This window comes from Narcine bancroftii, chromosome 1 (assembly GCF_036971445.1).
Source record: "Narcine bancroftii isolate sNarBan1 chromosome 1, sNarBan1.hap1, whole genome shotgun sequence".
Classification (NCBI taxonomy): Eukaryota; Metazoa; Chordata; class Chondrichthyes; order Torpediniformes; family Narcinidae; genus Narcine; species Narcine bancroftii.
Window position 1 is genome coordinate 98,224,684 of NC_091469.1, and position 18,403 is coordinate 98,243,086.

Genomic DNA, 18,403 nt, shown 5'->3' on the forward strand with positions numbered 1-18,403 from the left:
TGCAGACAACTAGTCTGTGCTGAGACTTTCCACACAATGTCCCTCGGCACGTCTAACGAGCTGTCTACCCAGCTCACTTCCGTGAAAACGCAACACGGCCAGTACAGCCACCTCCTTGCTGATTTTCCCTCCATTCTGCACCCCCAGTTCATGGCCGCCATGCTGATGCACGGCGTCCAACATCACATCACTACCACTGCCCACCATTGTTTTCACGGGATCAAGGAAGAGTTTAGATGCATGAAGATGCTTGACATCATCTGTCATTCTGATAGACCATGGACCTCACCACTCCACTTTGTGCCAAAGACCAATGGCAGCTGGAGACCCTGTGGCGATTACAGACACCTCAACAATCCCAGATCGCTACCCAATTCCCCATATCTAGAATTTTGCAGCGTATCTCCAAGGTGCAAAGCTTTTTTCTAAAGTTGACCTAATCCGAGGATACCACCAGATTCCCATGCACCCTGATGATGTTCAAAAGATGACTATCATCACCCTGTTCAGCCTGTCAAAGTTCCTACACATATTGTTGGTTTACAAAATGTGGTGCAGACCTTTTAGCGTCTCATGTACGTGGTCAGCAGAGACTTGCCTTTCCTTTTCATCTACCTCGACGACATCCCAGTAGCCAGCAACACGCTTGAGGAGCATGTGACACACTTGCGCCAGCTGTTTGACCCACCTCGCACAGTTCGGCCTCACCATTAACATAGAAACATAGAAGATAGGAGCAGGAGTAGGTCATTCGACCCTTCGAGCCTGCTCCGCCATTCAACGAGATCATGGCTGATCTTAAAGTTCAGTACCCCGTCCCCACTTTATTTCTGTAATCTTTAACACCCTTATACTGAAGAAATATATTTAATTTCCTCTTAAATATATTTAATGAACCTGCCTCTACTGCCCTCTGTGGCAATGAATTCCACAGATTCACCACCCTTTGGGTAAAGAAATTCCTCCTCATCTCGGTCCTATATGGTTTGCCTATTATCCTCAAACCATGGCCCCGGGTTCTGGATTTTCCCCTCATTGGAAACATCCCATCTGCATCCATTCTGTCCAGTCCTGCCAGAATTTTATATGTCTCTATGAGATCCCCTCTCAATCTTCTAAACTCCAGCGAGTACAATTCCAATTTGCGCAAACTTTCCTCATAAGTCATTCCTGCCATTCCAGGTATCAGCCTGGTGAATTGCCTCTGCACTCCCTCCATTGCAAGAACATTCTTCCTTAGATAAGGTGACCAAAACTGCACACAATACTTCAGGTGTGGTCTCACCAAGGCCCTGTACAGCTGCAGTAAGGTATCCTTGTTCCTATACTCAAACCCTCTTGATATGAAGGCCAACATACCATTTGCCTTTTTAACCGCCTGCTGTACCTGCATGCTCGCCTTCAGAGACTGGTGTACAAGTACCCCTAGGTCTCTCTGCACTTACCCATCTCTTAATCTATTGCCATTCAAATAATCTGCCCTCCAGTTTATATTACCAAAGTGGATAACCTCACATTTTTCCACATTGTAGTGCATTTGCCATGTATCTGCCCAGTCCCTCAATTTATCCAAATCCATTTATCTCAACTCTCTGTCTTCTACCTGCCAGCCAGTTCTCAATCCACATCAATACTTTTCCCCCAATCCCATGAGCCTTGATTTTGGAAGCCAGTCGTTTATGCGGGACCTTATCGAAGGCCTTTTGGAAGTCCAGGTACACCACATCCACTGGCTCACCCCCATCTATTTTACCTGTCACCATCTCAAAGAATTCCAATAGATTTGTCAAGCACGATTTACCTTTTGTAAATCCATGTTGACTCCGTCCGATCCCTTCTCTGCTAGTCATATGCTCCGCTATTACATCCTTAATAATGGATTCCATCATTTTGCCCACTACTGATATAAGGCTCACCGGCCTATAATTCCCCGCTTTTTCTCTACCCCCCTTTTTAAATAGTGGGGTAACATTAGCTACCCTCCAATCCATGGATACTGATCCTGAGTCTATCGAGTTCTGGAAAATAAAGCATCTGCTATCTGAATGGCCACTTCCTTAAGTACCCTAGGATGTAGATTATCAGGCCCTTGGGACTTATCTGCCTTCAATCCCATCAATTTCCCCAAGACCATGTCCTTAGAGATACTGATTTCTTTCAGTTCCTCCCTTGCATTAGTCTCTATGTTTCCCAACATCCTTGGGAGGTTATTTGTATCCTCTCTTGTAAAAACAGAACTAAAGTAAGAATTTAATTGCTCTGCCATTTCCTTATTCCCCATTATATATTCCCCTGATTCCGACTGCAAAGGACTTACTCTGTATTTCACCAATCTTTTCCTCTTGACATATTTATAAAAGCTTTTGCAGTCGGTTTTTATATTTGCCGCAAGCTTACTTTCGTAATTTATTTTAACCTGGACAAGCCCCAATTTGGCATCACAGAAATAGACTTTCAAGGCCACAAGATAACCGAAGTCGGCGCCATCCTTCTACCTGACAAAGTGGACGCCATATGACGATTTACCAGACCGATGACACTAAAGGGCCTACAAGAGTTTGTGGGAATGATAAATTTTTATCACAGATTAATTCCTGCAGCAGCCAAGATTATGCACTCTCTCTTCTCTCTAATGTCAGGCTCGACGAAGGAGCTCACATGGACAGACGAAGTCCACAACACTTTTGAAGAGACCAAAGAGGCCCTGGCCCATACAACAATGCTAGTTCACCTGCGAATGGATGTACCGATGACCCTCACAGTTGACGCGCCCAGCACAGCAGTGGGCGCCGTCCTGGAGCAGTTCACTCATGGAGACATCTCACCTTCTTCAGTCCCCACCTGTGTCCGCCTGAACTGAAGTACAGTGCATTTGACGGGAACTACTCACCCTATACCTGGCCATCCGTCATTTTCGCTATTTCCTGAAAGGGCATCCATTCACTGTCTACACGGTTCACAAGCCACTTACTTTTGCTTTCTCAAAGTCCTCCGACCCTTGGTCCACCAGACAGCAGAGGCACTTATCCTATGTCTCCAAATTCACCATTGCTATCCAATATCTATCAGGAAAACACAACTTTGTCGCCAACGCACTCTCCAGGCCAGCGGTCAATGCAATGTCACAGGGTATCAACGAAAACGATCTGGCTCGTGCACAACAAGATGACCCCGAGACACTCAGCTTCAGAACTGTGGTCACAGAGCAGCAGCTCCAAGACCTCCTATTCGATGCCAACGACACTACTCTCCACTGCGACATCTCCACAGGTCAAGCTTGACCACTGGTCCCTGCCCAATGGAGGAGAACAGTATTCGACATAATCCACAATTTGCCGCTTCCCTCAATCTGCACAATGGTGCAACTAGTGTCTGCAAGGCTTGTTTGGCACAGTCTACGCCATCAGGTCACGGAGTGGGCAAAAACCTGCACAGACTTCCAGTCGGTCAAGGTCCATTGGCACACCTAGCACCAACTCCAGCAGTTTGATAGCCCAACCCGCAGGTTCCAGCAAGTCCCCACCTCAACATAGTTGGGCCCTTGCCAGTCTCCCGAGGGTCCTGCTCCTGTTTACAGTGGTGGACAGGTTCACTCATTGGCCAGAGGCCATACCCATTCCAGACATCTCCACAGAAACATGTGCCAGAGCTTTCATTGCCACATGAGTCTCCCATTTTGGTGTCCTAGCAGATGTTACCACCGACTGTGGGCGCAGTTCACCGCCGCCCTGTGGACTGAACTCTCAAAACTCCTGGGCACCCAGCTGCATTGCACCACAGATTACCACCCCCAAGCCAACAGGCTAATCGAGATCTTCCATCGCCACCTTAAATCAGTGCTGATGGCACACCTCAAAAAGCCCATCTGGGTGGACAAACTTCCCTGGGTTCTCCTAGGGATACACAAGGTGCCCAGGGATAACCTTGGAGCCTCATCTGCCAAACTACTCTATGGAGAGACCATTGCAGTCCCTGGTCAATTCCTCCTGCCAGCAACCAATCAGGACACCAATTCAGCCATCATCTTTGAGAGGTTGCATGACAAACTGGGCTCCACTGCACCACCCAGTTTTCGCAACATGGTCAGCCACCCTGCAACTATCCCCCCGGACTTGTCTTCCTGTGAGTATGTATTCGTGCGAAGGGGCATGCACAGGACTCCCCTTCGGCGACCTTATGAGGATCCATTCAGAGTGCTGCACAGGAATGCTTCCATGTTCACTCTTGATGTTGGGGACATGGAAGAGTTATTCACACTAGACCATTTCAAACCAGCTCATCCAGACTTGTCCAAGCCAGTACAGGTCCCCCCACCAGTGCATAGAGGTTGGTCGCCGAAGGAGCACACCTCACCCTCGATGCATCCCAAGACCATTGTTGCCAGTTCTGGGAGGGGGGTGTGTGTTGTGAGGTGACACACGTTTTCAGTAGCGAACCAGCTCCGCTCGTCACACACGGTCGGTGGGACAGCCGCGGCAAGGATGGTGTTGCAGGACCGTCTCTTCTGGTCCGGACTGGAAGGACGCGTATGCACTTGCGTCATCAAGACATAAGTTCCGGGTCGTTAGGGCGGGACGAGAGTCGGGCTTAAAGACTGCAGTACAGAACTCAAATTAAAGCAGTTGTGATTCTCGAGCTCACTCGCTCATAACACGCTACACAAATTTTACAGATTTGGAGCCAATATGCTCAAACATTAGGTTTGAATTTATAAATAATTCATTTTAATCCTCCAGAACAGAGAAGTCGTCCCTTAAAGAATAAATATTGTTTTCTTGTGAAATATTTTCGGGATCTTTGAGCATTTCCTAAAGCAATCTAATTCAATATATATTTATATTTGTTGTAGTTCATTATAGTTTTTTAGTGGTGGGGGGTAGAAGGGGTTGGGGATTGGGATTTAGTTAGGGTTAGGGTTAGTCAGTAGAATTCTGGAAAAAGGTCTTGTGAACAGATGAGACCACGATTAACCTGTATCAGAGTGATGGCAAAAGCAATGTGTGAAGGAGTAAAGGAAATGCCCATGATCCAAAGCATCCCACCTCATCAGTGAAACACAGTGGTGGGGGGTACTATGGCCTGGGCATGTATGGCCACTTATCTTCATTGATGTAACTTCTGCTGGCAGGACCAAAATGAATTCTGAGGTGTATAGAAACATCCTAACTGCTCAAGTTAGAGCAAATGCCTCCAAACTCATTGGATAGTGCTTCATTTTACAACAAGGCAATGATCCCAAGCATACTGCTATATCAAATAAGTTTTTCAATGCTAAAAACTTGAAAATTCTTAAATGGCCAGGTCAGCCACCCAATTTAAATCCAAATGGCCTTCCATATGTTGAAGAGGAAATTTAAAGGAACAAGCTTCCAAAATAAACAGGAGCTGAAGATGGCTGCAGTAGGTTCCTGGCAGAACATGACCAGAGAAGATACTCAGCAGCTGGTTATGTCTATGAATCACAGACTTCAACCAAGTGAATGCAAGTAATTTGCAAAAAGTACTAAATATGACTAATTATACATACCTTTGCAATGTCCCAAATATTATGGTGCCCTGAAATGAGGGGACAATGTATAAAACATAATTTCTCCATGGTCAAACCAAAATGTAAATAAATATCCTTTAATAAAATCTAGAATGTGCACTTTAATCACATGTGAATAGTTTGTTTATAAATGTAAAACTAACAAGCACAGATAAAAATAAAGGAAAATATGTGTCTTTGTCCCAAACATTATGGAGGGTGCAAATGGTGGGGCAGACTCAATGGGCTAAATTGTCCATTCCTGTTTCTATGTCTTATGGTCTTGTAACACCAATTATGAATTATCCCAACACCGCAAAAGGATAGTCTGCACTTCTGTAACCCCACAGGTTTCTTTTTCTTGCAGTATGGTATCTGTGAATATTTATTTGTACTTATTTTCTCAATTTAATATAATCATTTTTTTTTCCTTCATGAAGTACCTGTTTGGCTACAGCAAACAAGAATGCCAGTGCAAATGTACATGACAATAAACTCATTATCAAATTACCAAACATTGGAGCAGACAGATCCCCAAACAAGTAAACCTCTGAAAATACAAGTTCGATATCAATCACTTATAGTATTTCCAACTGTACAAGTTCAGAGAGAGGGGAGAAGTGCTTCCCTACCAGTTTAGGCAGACTCTTGCGAGAAAAGATTCGGCGTGGACAGCAGAGGTGTAAGTGACCTGAGCACCAGCTCCTCATGTTAAGCCACTCGACGGTGCGCGATGGTGTTGGCCCGTCCTCCTTGTGGAGGAGGATAAGTTGCTTGAGGGCTCGTACTGCTGTATTCTCCAACATAAGCTCCAGCTGGAAACAAAATGATGTGCAAATCACAGAAGTGAAGATCTGTGTCTTCACAGAGATTTAGGAAGATTAATCCTAGTTAAAAACTTTTTATATTTTAAACTTAGACATTCAGCATGGTAACAGGCCCTTCCAGAAACTCCTTACAAACAGTGCTGGGTTCGAACCTGAGTCGCTGGAGCTGCAACAGCATTGCGCTAAAACCTACACCAAATGTACTGTGCCATTTAAAAAAAAATTAAATTTAAATATAGCATGGTAACAGGAACTTCCAGCACACATGATCAATTAACCTACTAACCCAGTGGTTCTCAACCATTTTCTTTCCACTCACATACTAATTTAAGTATTCCCTATGCCGTAGGTGCTCTGTGATTAGTAAGGGATTGCTTAAGGTGATGTGTGGGTGGAAAGAAAAAGTTTGAAAACCACTGTTTTAATCGTACCTAATTGACATGTTATGTGCACTGTTTCATAACTCCAAAGGAAATGGGCCAATGACAATTTTTCTCAAGCAAAATATTCCATTAACAATTGGGTCTAGAGCAGTGGTTCTCAACCTTTCCTTCCCACTCACATCCCACCTTAAGCAATCTCTTATTAATCACAGAGCACTGATGGCATCGGGATTACTTAAAGTGGTATGAGTGGAAAGAAAAAGGTTGAGAACCACTGTACTAACCTCTACATCTTCGGAACATGAGAGGAAACTGGAACACCCAGAGGAAACCCACGCAAAATGGGGAGAATGTAAAAACTCCATACAGGCAGCGCCAGATTCAGACCTGTGTCACTGGTGTTGTAATAGGGTTATGCTAACTATGTTACCCCATTCTCTGAATCATCAATGATTTTTTGCCCTGTGGGACTAAAGGCCAGATAAAGTGGAACCAGTCTCTCACTTGCAGTGGCAGGGCACCCCAGCTAGTCCAATGGATGTTATCAATAGAATTTTTTATATGAAAGAAAATAGAGTTTGTGCAGGAAGGTGGTGCTAAGGTAAAGATCGCCGTGACATAATAGAATGGTGCAGAAGAAATAAGGGGAAGAATGGGTCCCTGCTGATTCTACTTCCCACAATGAACCCACGCTACAGCTTGTCCCGGTCCTTTGTGACAGGCGCATTATTGGTTGTCAACACTCAGTACAATTCAGAAACAAAATTGGTAGGCAGTATGGAAGGATACCAGTTAGTGCAGTGATGTGACAGAAAGTTTTATTTACAAGTAACAACTAAAAATTGTTGTTCCGCCTCATCTTATCAAATAGTTGTTCCTTTTGCCCCAAGGACAATGACAAAAAAAAATCTGTAGATATTCAGAACAATGGGCAGGTACAAGATTGGATGTGCTTGAAAGGCACATCAATGTTTAACCCACCTCTCCAACAGTAGGCTCCTGTTCTCCCAGTCCAACAATGAGAATGCAATCAGCTTGTCTGATGCAGCGCTGGGTCCAGGGAGTCATGTTGCTGTCAGACTGGTATAAAACAATCCGATGGATATCTTCCTGCTGTGCGAGCCAGCTTGACAATCGGTACTCATGAATACTATAGAGGAACAGAAAAGTAGAAGACCATAAGACAAAGGAGCAGAAATAGGATCATCAGCCCATTAAGTCAGTTCCACCATTTAATTGTTAGCTGATCCATTCTCCCACTTAGCCCCAATGCCCGGCCTTCTCCCCATAACTTTTGATGCCCCAGCAAAACCTTTTAATTTCTGCCTTAAATGAACTCAATGCCTGGCCCCCATAACTACCTGTGACCTGTGACAATAAATTCCACAGATTTACCACTCTCTGGCTGAAGAAATTTCTCCGCATCTCTGTTCTAAGCAAACGCCCTTCATCTGGTTGTACACAAAGCCTTGGGCAGACATTCTGTGTGGGAATGGAATGTGATATTGAAATGGCTGGGCAACTCCTGTAATTCTCAGTGGGTCAAGAGCATTAGTGGAGGCAAAAGGTGTCATTGACATTTCGGGTCGAAACCCTGCAACAGGATTGAGAGGCAAAAGGAAAGCTTGCCAGTGTGGACCAGTTTGAGGAGGGAAGGGGTAGGGATAGAGGTTGGTCAATGACGACTCTTGCACCTATCCTCCTCAATTACTTCCCATTCACTTTTTAGCATTCTGTCGTTACAACCGTATGGGATGTAAAACTTCAAGATGACTTTGGACCCGTCTCTGTTTTCTGGGCTGGATTGTGATTCGTTGATATCCTTAGTAAGAAACTAAGCACTAATATTGCATTTGAGACTCCCTGGATTGAACATTGCAGACTAGATGGATTTTAGTCTTCCCAAATTGCATTGGAATAACAGTGCCACAAATGAACAGCATACAGAAGGAAAGAGTTGTCCAATGTACCGTTACTAAAAGGGAATATAGGAAATTGCAACTCATTTTATTTGTTTTATGACATAGGAGCATAGAAGCAAAATATTATAAAAATGTTAATGTCAAATGTTGAAGTGAACCAAACAAAAATTAAGCAGGATGCCTTTGAAATATTCTGGGGGGAGTTAATATGTGAGATCCTTTCAACCTGTCTAGCAAATAGGCACATCCTTGGTCTGGTTTTGATAAGCAATGCCCATTCCTTCAAGAATGCATGGAATTCAAGTTTAATTATGGGAGCAATTATCACAAAACAGTTAGAGGCCATTCTGTAAGATAGAGGGAGATGGAGAGGTTTAGGAGAAGAGGATGAGTTAGTGGGAGGAAAAATTAAGGGGAAAGGGGTTAATTGTTGTAAGTTGTGTCTGTGCTGTTGTCATTGATATTTTTGCAGGGTGTGTTTCTAGGCTCAATGTGCTGGTCTAGAGGGTCGAGGACAAAGGATTGGATGGGCCCTGGACTGGGGGCGGTGGGGGTGCGGAGAAGCACAAATGTGGGGAGGATTTCCGGAGCAATGATTAATACAATCAAATACCTGAGTTTTAATGTTAACTGACTAAATGGGAGGGTGAAGAAGAATAGAATCTTGGCACACATCAAAAAAATGAAAGTAGATATAGCTTTTCTCCAGGAGATACACCTTACTGAAAGAAAACATCAGAAGTTAAAAAGATGATGGGTGGACCAGACAATTTTGTCTTCCTTTAATTCTAAAGCAAGGGAGTAGTGGAGAGTGCGGTCAAGGATAAAACAGGAAGATATGTAATGGTACACTGTCAGATATATTTGGAATCTTGGACCTTGCTGAATATATATGTCCCCTGTAAAAAGAGTGTTCAATTTCGGAGGTCAGATAATGGATTAAATATTTAGGTTTTAAAATTGATTAAAAAATTGGATAATTTAACAATTAAGTGCACTTTCTGCCCCTTAATTTGTCTTCCATTTGGAGGTGCAGGGCCTACATCCCCAAATGGAGGACAAATTAATGTCTGGCTCGAGGTGGCATCAGATGCAGGATAGAGGGCTCAAAAGCCAGACTGCCCAGCCTAAAACAGGATGTCTGGCCACCCTACCTAGTCCCCCCGTCGATCCTTACCCCTGCCCCTGTCCAGCACCTCTCATCCAGCCCTTCCCCATCCAGCCCTGCACCTGTCCAGCTCCCCCCACCCATGTCCAGCACCGGGATTCCATGACTGGGGGTTGATGAGGGACCATGTATTCCCTGAAGGGGTCGATGGTCTAAAAAATTTGAGGACCCCCTAACTTAGATAAATCTTTAACATGGACTAAGATAGAATTAACTAAAATAGATGAAAAATCAACACAAGAACTTATTTATAAATGGAATATTAAATTATTAATTGGTAATAAGGACCCATCTATATTGAAATATTTGAACTATAGAATAAAATAGACTATGAGATAGGTGACTATGAGATTTTGTGTAAAACACCTTTATATCAAAATAAACTCTTTCCTTTGTAACAGAATATTTGGAGATGTTTTTGGGAGATAAATTGGGAAAAGTAGGGTAGGTGACATTCATGCACACACTTTAAAGCAGATCTTATTTGAAATACTGGAGATTTCATATCCACAGTACTTCGCAGAAAGCCTATGGGTGGGTTTTAATTGAATTGACGTCATGAATGAATAGACTATTGTCTTTGAAGCCACAGAAATCAGACAGGCTGTCTACTGATACCTTTTTGCAAGGCTTTTGACAAGATTGCTCAGAGGTCATTGAGGGGGTTCTTGTTTACCTAAAAAACAATAGATGAACCAGAAGACTAACTCCTATTGTTGGCTGGATATATTAAAACTAAAACAATTAAGAGAGAATATTTAATAGAGATGGAACAATTGGAACAGGAGATTACTGGACTAGAAAAGGATGTTCAAAGAACAGGCTCGGAGGAAAAATATAGAGAATTATCAAATAAGAAGCTCAGGTAAAATACACTACAAACCTATAGAATAGAGAAGACCATTTTCAGGTCAAGGCAGAAGTAGTATGTACTAGAGGAAAGGGCCCATTAAGTTCTCTCCTGGAAGATGAGGGCAGAACAGGCTTCGAGAATAATTTATGCGATACAAAGTGGAATGACAGGATTTCATACAAACTGAAGGAAATTAATGATACTTTCTGGCAGTTTTATGAACAGTTATACAGAACAGAGTCAATGGGGGATTCAGGAAAAATAGATGATTTCCTGTCAAAATTGGAACTGCCAAATTTAGGTCCAGAAGAACAAGAGGGGCTGAATGCCCCCCTTACAAAAAAGAAATAGAGGAAGCATTAGGTCTATTGCAAGCTGGCAAGTCTCTGGGGGAGAACGGGTTCCCTCCTGAATTCTACAGGGAATTTAAGGATCTTTTGATTCCCCTCTTAATGGAGGTTGTGATCAGGCAATGGAGATCCATACTCTTCCAGAATCTTTTTCAATGGCAATCTATATGGTGATTCCCAAAAAAGGACAGGGACCCACTGAAACCATCTTCTTATAGACCCATCTAGTTACTGATGAAGACTATAAGATTCTTGTCAAAGCCTTGGCAAATAGATTGGCAAAACAGTTGCTGAAATTAATAAATACTGATCTAGCAGGCTTTGTGTGGGAGCGACAGGCTGCAGATAATATAAGCAGACTGTTGAGCATAATTCACTTGGCACAGAGCATAATTCACTTGGCACAGTCAAGGGGTGATCCAAGTGTAGCTATCATGGATAGCAGAGAAAGCCTTTGTAGTTATTTTGTGTTATGGGGGAGGGGAGATAAAACCAGACTCTAAATATATTTGATGAACGTAATTGTTGTATTGTGAATTACTGGAACTGTTTGAGTCTGGAAAAAGTATAAATAAAATATTTTTTTAAAATAGCAGCAGTCATTTCCTCTTGCAACCTAGGCTCATCTAATCTCGTTTGGTTATCTGAAGAAAGCATGGAAATATTTAAGCGTTCCAGGAAACTCTTCATCAAACTCCTATCATTTATGAATTCAGAAGTATAAAGTTGGGAATAAAATTTCCTGAATTTATAATTTCTCTCGGAGTGATCTGCTGTAATGTTACCATCACCCATTCGAATCTTTGTAATTTGCCACTTGGTTTCAAAACCTCTCAACTGATTAGATAAAAGCTTGCCATATTTGTCACCATGAATATAAAACTGACTCTTATTCTTCAAAATTGGCATTTAATCAGATATATTGGAAAGAAGATCTAATTAAGTTTGATGTTCAACTCATTTTTTATATAATTCAAGATTTTTAACTTGAGCATATTGTTGAGCTATTTGTTTAATTTGATTAACCAATTCTAATCTTTCTTTTCTGGCCTTCCTTTTTATATTCATGGTGTAAGAAATAATTTTCCCCTTGAGAAAAGCTTTCAAAGCATCCTAACAACCAAACTGGAAGTTTCTAATGAAGTATTTGTATTCAAGAAGAAAAGTTATCTGCTCCTCCATAAATTTCATGCACTCTTTATCTAATAATAAAGTCAAATTGAAATGCCAGTGTCCTTTTATTTGAGGGAGGCCAGGAAGGGTCATAGATAATACAACAGGGGCATGATCTGATATTACTATACTCGGATAATCACAAAAGCGAGTCAGTTGGATTAATTGATTATCAATAAGAAAATAATCAATTCGTGACTGTGTGATGAACGTGAGAAAAGAAAGAATACTCTTTCCTATTTGAATTTTTATTAAGTGCCAGAAATCAGAAACACCATAATTTGACTTAAAAAAAGAATTAATATTAATGGCTGATTTATTCATTATGGTAGTGCTAGGAGACAAATGATCCAAAGCAGGATCTAACCAAAAATTTAAATCTCCACAAAGCACCAGAGTGTATAAACTCAAGTCTGGTAAGGAAGAAAATAAAACATTCAAAAAAACCCCACATCATCTACATTAGAGGCATAAACATTAGCAAAACTATAATTTTATTAGACAATTTCCCTGAAACAATGACATAATGACCATTTGTATCTGATACGACACTGTGATGAACAAAAGGGAAAAGGGTCAAGACCCACCCCCCCAACTTTAGTCTGAAAAGAAGAGTAAAAATGCTGCCCCCTCTACCTTGTCTTCAGGTGAGAATTATCACAATTACGAATTCATATTTCTTGTAAAAATATAATTGTGGCTTTAATAACACTTTTGTTCTCTTAACCCGATGGTGCAAACCTTTTACGTTCCAACTATGGAAATTAATAAAATTATCCATATTTTAAAAATGTAAGTTGATTAGCACAAAAAATATTCAAACTTCAGGTGTCAGCCTTGAGGCAACAATTTGAAAGGTCAAAACTTGTTCAGACTCCTAAACCCATAACAACCTTGAGAAAATAACCCCACACCCTTCCACCCCCTTCCCTTCAAACCCAAAACCAGACAACTGCAAGCTTTTCAAAATAATAATTTTCCACTCAAACAAATCTGAACATGCTATCTCTAGCTCTATTCTTATTAATGTAAACATAGTCAGCACTTCCAAACAATACAGAATTCTGTTAGGACTACAACGATAAAAAAATCTTTTAAAATTTCTTATGCAATTTTGAAAAGTATATAATAAAGTAGAAATATAAACTATTATTTCTGAGAAAAATGAATATATAATTCACAACATTTCTTCCTGTAAAAATGTTATAGCCCAGTGAATTTAATACAAAGAAAAATATTTACATGACAACAATTCAAATAGGTTTATTTCCCCATAAAATGTTGCAAAAACAAAGAAAGCCAACCAATCCTCAACCAACAAATACTATATAACAAATGTTAGAAATCTTAAAAATAATAATAGTCAATCAGCTTCTGTCACCAAGTAGAAATTCACACTGGGCACGAGGTAGTAAAGAGACCATCTAGATAATTCTGAGCTTCCTCAACTGAACTTCTTATGACCATTGGGAAATGTAACACAGAGACATGCTGGATACAACATGGAAGGCTTGGAATCACGCTTGTACAACTCTGACATTACTCCTCTGTATTCGGCATGCTGCTTCAAAACTTCAGTACCGTAATCCCCTACAATCCTGATTTACTGGCCATGATATTTGAGTTTCCCTCTTTGATGAGCTTCATGAATCATAGAATGCTTTAATTGATATCGATGTAGCCGAGGAATGACCGAGCACAGTTTCCGCCATGAAGATGGCTTAGGTATGAATGAGTGGAGATCTCTATCAATGTCCAGTGTAGATGGCAGCAGCTCCTTCCCAAAAACCATGCAAAGCAACTCTGAAAAATTTTTGGTAAGTTGCCCACTTTTGGTAGATTCAGCCAAGCCCAAAATATTTAGAGTTTGTCGTTGGCTCCTGCCTTCTAGGCCAACAACTTTTGCCATTAGCTTCAAATTGTTGTCACTTAATCTGGTGCACACATCTTCTAATTTGTCAACACACTCACACAAGTTGTTCAAACCGGGCTCAAAAGATGATAAACGCTCACCGTGTTCCTCGATTAAACTCCAAAGTTGGTCAGGTTAGCATCAATCTAACATAAGATAACTTTAAAGACTTTCTGTGTTGATCCAGTAGCTCAGAAATAGCCTCCATAGTCAGATTATTGGAACCTCTTCTTTCTTCCCTGATTTACCACTTCTTGTGGCCATTTTAATGTAAGTATAGATACAGGGACTAAAATGCGTATAGTGTGAAACACTTTGGTTGAAAATAAAGAATCAAATAGGTGGAAGAAATATAAAGTAAGCAGGAGCATCTGAGAGTTGCCGCAAAACCAGCTTTCAGCCAACCAAAAGTCCAGACATAATGTTTCAGAACAAACTTAAAAAATATCCTCGCATCACTTCTGCATTTTTGGTTTATTACTTTAAATCTCTCTCCTGTCACTTTTATTATTCAAGGATGGAAACAGCTTCTCAGTGACCCTTTTTAAATCTGTCACTGTCTGTATTGTGAGATTTCCTGTTTTTTGCTCATTCAGCTTATTCCTTGAAGGGCTCAGGCCTGCAATGTCGGCAATATATCTTTGTCTTTTATGAAAGATCGGCAGGAATGTTGGTAATCAGAAGACAAAAATAACAAGCAAAATGTCGAGGAGGAATAGAACCACATTGTATTTATGTTGGAAACTGTTAGCATCTGAAATACTTGAAAAACAGTGGAGATTCGATGACAGTAAAATTCCCTTTATCTGCAATTCAAGCAACTGGCAGCCTCAATCAACTGGCAAAAATAAAATCATGGAAAATAAATAGGTTAAAAATACAAAAGTCTAAAATTGGCACCCCCTTGCCAATCACACAACACACAATCTCAAGCAACCAGCAAATTCATTTATCTGGAATCTAATAATCCCCATAGGTGCTGGATACCGGGGGTTTTACCTGGATTTTTTTTTCATAGGTATAAGGAAGTTTGAAATTCAGGATTGTAGGACTTCTCATGGAATCCCAAGTGGAGTGTTAATTTCCTGAAATATCTCAGCACGTATTGGGAAGTTGCCCTGTAATCTCTTCCAAATTAGACCTGATGCAGTTTCAGCAAGTCTGCCTCATTCTATGAGATGATAATAGGCTGCATGCTTTTCTGAGAGATACAATGCAAAAATGTACGGGGGTTTTTAGGTCAATTGGATATTTGGGCAGCTTGGGTTCTTGGGCTGAAAGGGTCAGTTACAGTGCTGTCTGTCTAAATTAAAAAAAAAATTAAATCAGGCCTTTCAGCCCATGAGTCCTCACCGACTATGAAGGACCCACTTTACCACTAATCCTACTAATTTATTTTTTTTCTCCCCTCATTACTCTGAGATTCTACTTCTCACCTACACTCTAGAGATGGCTCACAGTGACCAATTAACCTGCCAATCAGCATGTCTTTTCCATGTGAATGCTCTCCCATGCAGAAACAGGGAGAGCATTCACACTTCACACAGAAAGTACCAGAGATCAGGAATGAAGCTGGGTCATTGGGCCTGTGGCACAGTCCCTCGACTCAACCATTCCCACTAATTGCCTCCTCTGAACCAACCCCTGGGTCCACAGGAAATGCTACACTTGCACCCACACCTCTTTCCTCACCACTGTTTGGGGCCCCAAACAGTCATTCCGAGTGAAGCAACACTTAACTTCTGAACATGCAGGAGGGTCATCTACTGCATCTGGTGCTCTCATTGTGGCCTTCTCTATATCAAGAGACTGCACACTAGACTGGGAGATCGATCTGTTGAACACCTTTGCTCTGTCCACTGTAATAACAGGGAACTCCCAATTGCAATAATTTAAACTCCACATGGCATCATGCCCTGCCAAACCAAAGTCACCCGCAAATTGGAAAAACAACATTTAATATTTCTCCAACCAGATGCCATTAACATGGACCTCGCCAGTTTCCATGACCCCCTCCAGAGTCTTTCTTTTTCCCCATCCCTCTGTCTCCTTTCCCCCAGATCCCCACCCTTCTCCATTCAGAGAGGTATCGCCTCCCCTATCACTTCTCAGATTTTTTCTCTTCTGCCATCCCACCCATCACCCCTTAACTCCTCCTCCTGTCCATTCCTCCCTCCTCTTCTCACACTTTTTAATTAAGGCTTTTGCTTGCTTTTTACTGTCACTTTGATGAAGGGTTCAAGCTCAGAACATTGGCTACACTTTACTTCCTCTAGATGTTGCATGCCCTGCTGAGTTTCTCAAGCACTTTTGTGTACTGCACCACACAGTGTCTACAGACTTTCCTGTTTAACTCCAAAAAGATTGTAAATTGAATTTGAATATGAATGTTTTGCAGCAAGCTAAGTTTGAGGATGGTGAATAAGTAGACTGTTAAAGTAATCTGCATAGTATTCAACACAGCTCTGCCATTTGTGGCTAGAAACCCCTGTCCTCTACAGGATTTATCTGACCAGGTTTCAGCTGGTTTTGTTGCAGTTTGCCATGAAACAATGCGTCCAATACAAGGCCAGGTATGATGTGTGGGGAATAGTGAGCGATGGCATCAGGCTGGTGCCAGGGGCTTCTGGGCAAGTTGCAACTTTTAGAAGGAAATTGTATGTGCATTTGAAAAGGAAAAGCTTGCAGTATAATGCAGAAGTAGCAGGATGGCAGAATTACAAATGGGGAGCATGGTTAGCACAACGCTGTAACAGCGCCAGCGACTTGGGTTTGAATCCAGTGCTTACTGTAAAGTGTTCTCCCTGTGACCTGAATGAGTTTTCTCCTTAACCTCCAGTTTGCTTCAACCCTCCAAATAACATACAGGATTGGTGGATTAATTGGATGTAATTGGGCGGCATAGCATTAATGGGCTAGAAGGACCTTCTAGAGCATTGTATCACTGAAATTAAAAATATTTGGATACTTGTTTTAAAGAGATTACAAAAGCTCCCTTCTCCATTGTACTCCAGTGCTGTTCAGTAATGATTTGACTGACAAAACACCTTCACTCAGTACTCAGGAATGACCCTGTAGCAAACTTCAGCAGGAATTTTACCTGAAGGCTGCGCCTGGCAATTGGAGTCAGGTGACTCAGGCAGTTGGATTTGAAAAGCTCAGATCAGCAGGAAGCTAATAGGGCAATAGAGATCAAGTGATCTGGGGACTTCTATTTTTTTTCATGAATTTGTGACACAGAGTAGCATTAATTTACTTGAACTCAGCACTAGGGGGACGGAACTATCGACCGGAGTTCCACACTGTACATGCAGCATTGAGTGGGAAATTCACAACTAAGTAGTTTTTCCTACAACTCCAAGCTTCCTGTTCTCTGTCACTTGCATTCCCTCTTTGACTGACCTTTCTGTAGCTTCTTGTAGTGTTTCAACAAGGCCTAACACACAGTTGAGGAACAGCACCTTGGCTTCCATTACAGCCTTTCAAACCCTGTGTCAAATTCAACAATTTTGGGTAACACCGCCTCTCTCAGACAGAAATAGCCAGTTCCTCTGTGGGTTATCCATCTGCAATATTAACTCCATTTCTCTCTCTTCACAGAAAACTGCTTGAATAGTGAGCATTTCCAGCATTCACCTTTTGGTTTCAGATTTCACAAACAATTCTGACCTAATTTCACAGCATTAGTTCATAAAAAACATTGTTGGTTTTCTCTCTCCCTTTTACTGTCCTTTAATGAACAAATGCTTCACCTTAAGGTCTTACCACCAAACGAGTAAAGTATCCAATAAAATTGAATGATTCCAAATTGGAATGTCCTTTAATTTTTAGAGTTCTTGCCTTGAGTCAGTCCAAATTTAAACTTCAATATAGTTGCAATATATCAGATGATTCATGAACTTCATCTGAGGGTTAACTCATGTGAACAACACTTCATGTTATTGAGACCCACAAACGAGACAATTTAAAATAACTCCTTAGAATATCAGAGCCACTAAATCACAGACAAAATGCTGCTTGGAACAAGCTCATATCAGCGAAAGATTGGGCAAGCAGTTTAGAAGTAACTTTACCAGTCAAAAGCTGTTGTTCCAAGGCGCTGTTTGATGACATCACTATTCAGTAGCAAGGCAGGACCTAAAAAAAAAGTTACATTAATTTTAGTTCAGTATATAATGCACTGCCTATGAGGACATTTTCCATTTGGTGATGTTTCCAGGATCTCAGCTGGCACAGGAGATGGCTGTAAAATTGGTTTTAGTTTTCCAAAATTCCCAAATATCACTGC

The 18,403-nt window shown here is 41.4% G+C and overlaps 1 protein-coding gene across 18 annotated transcripts in view; it reads right to left on the bottom strand.

Annotated features, from left to right (window-relative positions):
- pnpla7b (patatin-like phospholipase domain containing 7b) overlaps nucleotides 1-18,403 on the bottom strand; it is a 496,626-nt gene that overhangs the window by 186,533 nt on the left and 291,690 nt on the right. For all 18 annotated transcript variants that reach the window (XR_011356222.1, XR_011356233.1, XR_011356243.1 and 15 more), the window contains 3 exons: nucleotides 18,189-18,252; nucleotides 7,719-7,887; nucleotides 6,160-6,342 (listed from right to left, as the gene is read on the bottom strand). Coding sequence is in view for 10 of the 18 variants with exons in the window: in XM_069933113.1 (XP_069789214.1) it covers nucleotides 6,160-6,342; nucleotides 7,719-7,887; nucleotides 18,189-18,252 (416 nt within the window). In the remaining 8 variants the exon portion in view is untranslated. The remainder of the gene's footprint in view (nucleotides 1-6,159; nucleotides 6,343-7,718; nucleotides 7,888-18,188; nucleotides 18,253-18,403) is intronic.